The sequence below is a fragment of the Lolium perenne genome, chromosome 7 (assembly GCF_019359855.2).
Source record: "Lolium perenne isolate Kyuss_39 chromosome 7, Kyuss_2.0, whole genome shotgun sequence".
Lineage (NCBI taxonomy): Eukaryota > Viridiplantae > Streptophyta > Magnoliopsida > Poales > Poaceae > Lolium > Lolium perenne.
In genome coordinates this window covers 70,234,718-70,241,455 of record NC_067250.2, presented here as the reverse complement: position 1 = coordinate 70,241,455, position 6,738 = coordinate 70,234,718, and the positions used below count along the sequence as shown (strand labels likewise).

The following is a 6,738-nucleotide window of genomic DNA, read 5'->3' as shown; positions in this document are numbered from 1 at the left end:
ACTCAACTTGTGTATTCCGTTCCTACTTAATTTGCTCTCCCGAGAGATAGGAAAAGGAGTATGTCACACAAACCTAAGAATGGATTTGTATGCTCATATATGTAAGGGGTCAAGGGATCGCTAAGTCTAGGTTGGTTAGGGCCCTTGCCCCTTAGTTGTTGGATAATTATGTCACTCGAGCCTGGACAAATAATGAATCTTGTACTAGTACGTAACATTTCACCACTAAAGATCTCAGCTATTCATGAATCGTGATTCCAGCACATGTGCACTCAATGTGCAATGGAAGAGGATTACATGTGGTAAGACACACCTCTTTGAGTCCATGACACATGCCGAAAATCAGGTAAATGCAAGGTGCGTCAGATGACCCGTGTCCATGTGAAACTGCGGATGTTTGCCTCCCAAGGAGGTTTGATAATCTGAACTACTTATTAGAAGTAGATTGTAGACAAACGGAGACAATCGGATTCAACTGTTGTTTATTTCATTGATGAGCATCGCTTATATACATGGAGAACGGGCGTGAGTGAAGAGATGTCGTTCGAGGGGGTGCAACCGTGCAAGGTATGACGGTTGCCATATTGCAAACCGACACAGAGAATTACATGGGAGGATTATCCCTTTAATCAATCTATTAATTAAATCATAACACTCTCCCTAATCCTTTCCATGTCCTCGTGATTGATCATCTTTAGAGTCATGGAATTATCTCCTCTAAAACCCTGTGGGGAAATGTGAGGAGTATGGTAGGATATGTCGTTAAAACTCCTTTAAATCCAGTGTGAAAAAGGAGAAAATGATACAACATATAATTGGTAATATGATGCTTTGAACATGAGTAATTTAGGAAGATACTTCCTTGATTCTTGCAATTTTTGAAGCCGTCACATACCAATTCTACGAAAATACTTCTGGAATGTTGAATCTGGTAGAGACTTCTTGATGCGGGGTGGCTTTTGGACACCTCCGCCTCAAAACCGACAAGCCCTCCTCGTGGCCCAATGACACGAGCTCGGGCCAAAACCATACGCCAAGAGGTGAATTCACTCCTTTATACACTTGAACTCGACATAACCTTGGATGGGTTGCTACCTCATACCTATGTCTATATGTCATTAGGTACCAATCTCGTCAAGGACCCGAAGGAAGCGTCAAGGAGCCGAGGAGGGGAAGAGGTCTCGTTGGATGTGTCCCCGCTCTTCGACGACACTACACCAAGACCCCGGAGGGAAGGACACCCCATGGTCAAGAGAAGGAGAGGAGCCGCTGGACGTGAAGATGGACATGGAGCTGGACCCGACGTCATCCTAAGCGCGCGAAGGGAGGAAGGAAGCCGGCCGGCCCAGGACCCGGTCCAACCGGCCCCCAGACCGGGCCACCCGGTCCCGACCGGATCCCAGGCCGGCTGCAACCGGACGCAGTTCTGGGGCTCCGGGAGCCCCACCCGGTCACCGCCCGGCCCAGCACCCGGTTTGGACCGGATGGTCCGGCCCCAGGCCCGGTCCAACCGGCCCCCTGACCGGATCGCACGGGTCCGACTCGACCGGACCTTGCTGGGTCGGTCTCTCTTGTACCTCTTCGACCCGAGTCGCCCTGTAATCCTATATAAGTGCCTAGATCGCCCACCCCTGCTCTCCAGACAAGATTTAGGCTTAAACATGACTTTGAGCTTTGTCTCCCTAGGGTTAGATCCCCTTTGTATCAAGGCTACCCTTGTTGGATGTATGGATTTGGATGTGTGAGATTCTAGTGCTACACACTCTCTCTCCCACTCCTTGATTCATCTCCCTCACTGATCTCTCACCTCGGAATTCTACCGCGCGTCTCTTCCGGGTTGATTCTATTGGCGTGGTCCATCGAGCCACGAGGGTAAGATTCGATTGTATCGGGTTGGCGTGCGTGGTGTTGTTCTTCGTGTTCTTCGTGTTCTTCCGTCCCTCCCTCTTTCCCCCTCTTGATTTTGGGTCAATCGCGAGATCGGGCCACAAACTAGGTCTTAGACCTCATCACTTCTTGAACATATAAATGAGATTATCGCATGATTTGACTTGCAAGATGTTTATTCCCCGACTAGAGTTCATGGAGATAAAACAATTTAGAGTCAATATGCTCAGTGATATTGCTTTTGATATATCCTGTTTGCATCCATGCAACACAAGCAACATTATCTGTGTAGATAATGGTTGATGATTCAAAAGAACCAATACCACATGAGTAAACCTCCTATGATGTATAAAAGAGAGGGCCTGCACCGTATTGAGTACATACAAGAGAAATTCTCCAAAACTTGTTCGGTTTATATGGTATCTTTCGCACTCTTAACCTCTACCACACTCATGGTCATGGATTGTCCATTCCGAAAAAAAATGGTCATGGATTGTTCAAACATGCATAATTGTCTCATGTTAAAATTATTATTTGTCTTTATTTAGCAGATATTATTACAAGTATTAAATTGAGATTAAGCCTAGACTCCTGTAAATACATCATTCCTTCCTTGAGTCATGTTTCTGAAATTGTTGAAGACATCATCAAGTACAATTTTTTAGTTTGGCTTAACATACAAATCCTACTCAGGCATGAGCAGACCCGCCAAGTTTGTTTACCATGAATGTTTCATACGTCTTAGTTCTTACAGCCAAATGCCTTTGATGTTCGTCAACAAAATACAATGTCTCTTGTTTGCAAGCTAATTCATATAGGCTTTCACATTGATAACTAAGACAAATTCACTATTTCAACGCCTAAACAAACATCTACAGATAAAAGAATATTCTACACCTACAAAAGCTCCGCTGACAGTTTATTCATCATGCTTGCCAAACTTCTTTTGATTTTGCCCATAGGAAAACATAGAGCCCAACAATCACCGTTGTTGTTCCAAGGATGCTGCAGATAAAAAAGAAACAGTTTAATCAAGTTCTTATTCAGTAAAATGCATTATAAGGATAATGAGACTACACATTGCAAAGTACTTACTACACTAAAATATAAAGATATCTTGAAAAAATGGGTAGCATTTGATGAGAAGCAAGATACCTTCCTATTGTAATATGATCCCCAATAAAGACAGAGGACAGGACAACAGTGAATACCACTGATAATGGGCTGAACATTGGTGGATATGCTGGGCCTCGCTTAGCCACAACCCACGAGTTGAGACTATATCTTGCTGCCGTTGCAAGAGCTCCCTAGATCAACAATAATTCAAACTTGGTGATAGGGAAAAAAGGTTGTGGTGAATTTTCAGGTTTATTGCTTCAAAAACTTCTCACAATATAGTTTATTTTTAGGAATATTTGTGGCATCAGATGACTCACCGAGTACAAAATGGTCACAAGGTTCAGATCCCATCCTAGCTTCCAAGCACTTTTGTCTGTTCTTAATATTATACCAACTAGTGCTGTCTGAAATCCTCCAACTAAGCATGTCAACATGGATGACCAGTATTTGTGCGGATACACCTTGAGAACCTTTGACTGCAACAAGATATTAGAAATGTTACTCTCGCTGTGAGTACAGGGTGGGCATAGAAAGAAGGACTGGTATTGAGGGTTACCTGAATTATGTACCAGCAAGCGAAGGCGAAGCTGCTGGCAACCAAGATGATTGTCCCTCTTAGCTGATTGCTTGCCACCTCCAATTGTTTGTCCTTATGGTACTCAAATATTGGACTCCAGAGATGGAGCGTCTTGCCCTTGTAAAGGCTGATAAGCATGGTGCCTCCAACAGAGAGGAAAACACCTACTATCTTAAGCGACCCTGCTGCACTGCAAATTTGCATGGTCTCCATTCTGACATGTTCAAACATATTCATGTTTCAGCGAAATAGAACTGGTCTCAAGTTTGTACACTGGATGACTGGAATGCTATGTGGCTTGAAGTTGTCACTTCAAAAAATGAGTCTTAGCACATGTTATGTTAAAATTTATAGTTGCAGTATGGTCATATCATGAACGTGAAATTGAGATAAATTATGCACCTGAGAACTAAGGAGATCACGAACGTGACCAGAGGAATTATATTTAGAAAGATGACGGCATAAGATGCCGTGGTATCCCGGAGGCCATAGTAGTATAGACTCAAAGGGACAGAGTACCTGCGTAACATGACGTGACACCATGTGAGAAAAGGCATGATATAATAAGTTCATTTTTTTAGCAATTACGAGTAGATATGGTGTTCGCCCAGAAAATTTAACAAAAATGTAGAGACAGTCGAGCATCGTGATAAGCCAACCACATTCCGGGTATCGTTAAAGTCAAACTTTTTATAGTATGTTTGACCAAATATGTAAAACAAATGTCACCATCCACAACATAAATCGAAACTATTAAAATAATGAAAAAAAAATTCCCACATTATCTGCATTTAGTGTTGAGGCATGTTTCTGTACAATTCCAGTACAACCTACTCCCCGCCTAAACTCAAACGCCTTTGGTATTATAGTTGTTCATGTTTTCTCTTTTTCTGACTAAACCCAGAACACATGGTACTGTAAAATGGAGAGAGTTTTAACGGTTTCACGTATCCTAACAGCTGGTCATCTCATTTAGTCCATAGATATATTTTCCACCAAAAGGATATAATACATGCTAGGTATTAGCTTAACCATACTTTGGTGTTTCTCGAAATTTAAGTTGGTTTTGCTTTTCTGAAAGTTGAACCCGCACTGTTAAAGCTGCCGTCATTTTTTCTAAAGACCAGTTGCCTTCTTTTTGTAATAAAGCCATTGTATATACATACAGTAGATCCTATTATAATCACTACAACATTTCACTATGAATAGCTGGTGAATAATCTAACGAAAATTTAAGCAGGAGATCGACCTGTCCAAACAACATTCTGAACCTGTTCAAAAAATGGAGACGCACAATTTCAACAGAAAAGGAAACAGAAAAACCACCGTTGTAACAGGAAGTGAAAAACATCAAATGATTACGGACGCGTGAACATATACCCGATAAACGCGTTGAAGAATATAAATCCGAACGCTCTCCAGCTCATGTCCCTCCACTTTCCCCTGCAACGAAATGGAATAAACCCATCGTCTTTTCTTGATCCAATGATGCATGAATGGTAGGCGTGAATACCTCTCGTAGACGAGCGCAAAGGGGAGGATGAAGACGGCGCCGAAGAAGCTGCGGTAGGCGAGAAGGCTGAAGATGAACATGCCGCCGCCAATGGACACCTTGGACAGCAGGATCATCCCCGTGTTGAAGAGCTGCACCAGCACCATGGACAAGGGCGTCTTCCACCCCGCCGAGGCCGTCGTCGGGCCAACATTGATGTCCATCCCGATCCAAGGTCCAAGTCGATCGTGTGCAAAGGGTGAGCCTAGCTTACTAGGAGAATGCTACAGGTAACTGACTGAGAAAGTGATCCATATATATGTGCCCAATTTTGGGGGTAACGAGTTTGGTGCCTATGTTGTCAGGGGCACTAGGGCATGCATACATCATGTTGCACATGAGGGGGAAAAATAAAGAATGGTTCTTTGGGAAGGAAAATGAAGGAGTCGGTGCGTGCATGCAAACACGGCTTGGAAGTCCAAACCGTGTCCCCGTGTGCTTCACGTTCTCTATGTTGCTGGATTATTAGAAAATTCGGTGTTAGTTAAGCCACGATGTTGAGCTGAGAAAACCACATCTGTTAATCTACAACCTGCCGTAATCCTTTGACACAGAAATAGCTTTTCTTGGAAAACCATGTATTGGAACTTATTATGTGGCTTGCATAGAACCTGCTGGCACTTGTTACTGGTTGACCATGGCCGTCCCGGTTTTGCCCCAATTTGGAGACACGGAGACAAGCTCCATGGCCGACCTGGCCACGATAGAGATGAGCTCTAAGGCCGACGCGACGGAGACAAGAAGAGGCGGCAGAAGTTGACCGGATTCGGGCGAGTCCCACGGTGGAACAGCAACAGGCGGCCTGAAACTTCCCTCCCGCGAAGAACTGACCGGTTTACAGGCACTGGTAAAATTCCCTCTCAAACTGTGAATACAAGTTCTAGGGCGTGAATACACACTGCCCTTATAAAAAAAATTACGGGTCAGTCGAGTTTTACGGGAATCAATTTTTTTACCAAAACTGTAAAAGTTGGTTATTTTAAGGGTTTGATCACCTTTACGGTGTCTGTTAGAGTTGCTTTAGTACCCCTACTTTTCTAGATATTCTTTTACTAGTGTGTTGTATGTACTCCATCTATTCTTGATTACAAGAGCATTATTAAAAAAAGTTGCATCTATACAAGGCCACGAACATCAATCGAAAAAACTTGATTAGATCTTTACCTCATAGTATGGTGCTATTAATGTGAATATTGTATTCATAGAGAAAGAGGCTCACGTGCAATATGTTTAGTTATCCCGGAACACAAGACCATTTCCATACAATTAATCGTGATATTTATTAGTTGGCTTTGTTTTCTTAGTACCTAAAATACGAGTTTGTGACCTTGTATACAAGAACAGAGGCAGTGTGAAAAATCCCTGATACGGAAAGGACCTCAAGGTTAAATGTTCGAATCTCACACAACCTTCAATCTCATAGTGTTAGGGATGTTTCATCTTCCTTGCTCTAAAAAAAAGATATTTCATCTTCTATTGCCAATTGTATCTTCATCGCTTATGTTGTTGTAGAAACTTGGTCACTAATTTTATCTTATTTGCTAGCCTTTTTGGTGCTAAGCATGGTACAACTGCTTCTATATTTAACTACCTCCTTGTTTTG

At 42.8% G+C, this 6,738-nt stretch overlaps 1 protein-coding gene across 1 annotated transcript; it reads right to left on the bottom strand.

Annotated features, from left to right (window-relative positions):
- Positions 1 to 2,517: 2,517 nt before the first annotated feature.
- LOC127317153 (WAT1-related protein At5g64700) lies at positions 2,518 to 5,414 on the bottom strand. The gene is made up of 7 exons (XM_051347672.2): positions 5,097 to 5,414; positions 4,964 to 5,026; positions 3,986 to 4,102; positions 3,563 to 3,797; positions 3,324 to 3,482; positions 3,043 to 3,194; positions 2,518 to 2,892 (listed from the first exon to the last, which is right to left on the bottom strand). Exons 1-7 carry the CDS (start codon positions 5,297 to 5,299, stop codon positions 2,814 to 2,816), a joined length of 1,008 nt encoding a protein of 335 aa, XP_051203632.1. The 5' UTR covers positions 5,300 to 5,414; the 3' UTR covers positions 2,518 to 2,813.
- Between the last annotated feature and the right edge of the window lie 1,324 nt (positions 5,415 to 6,738).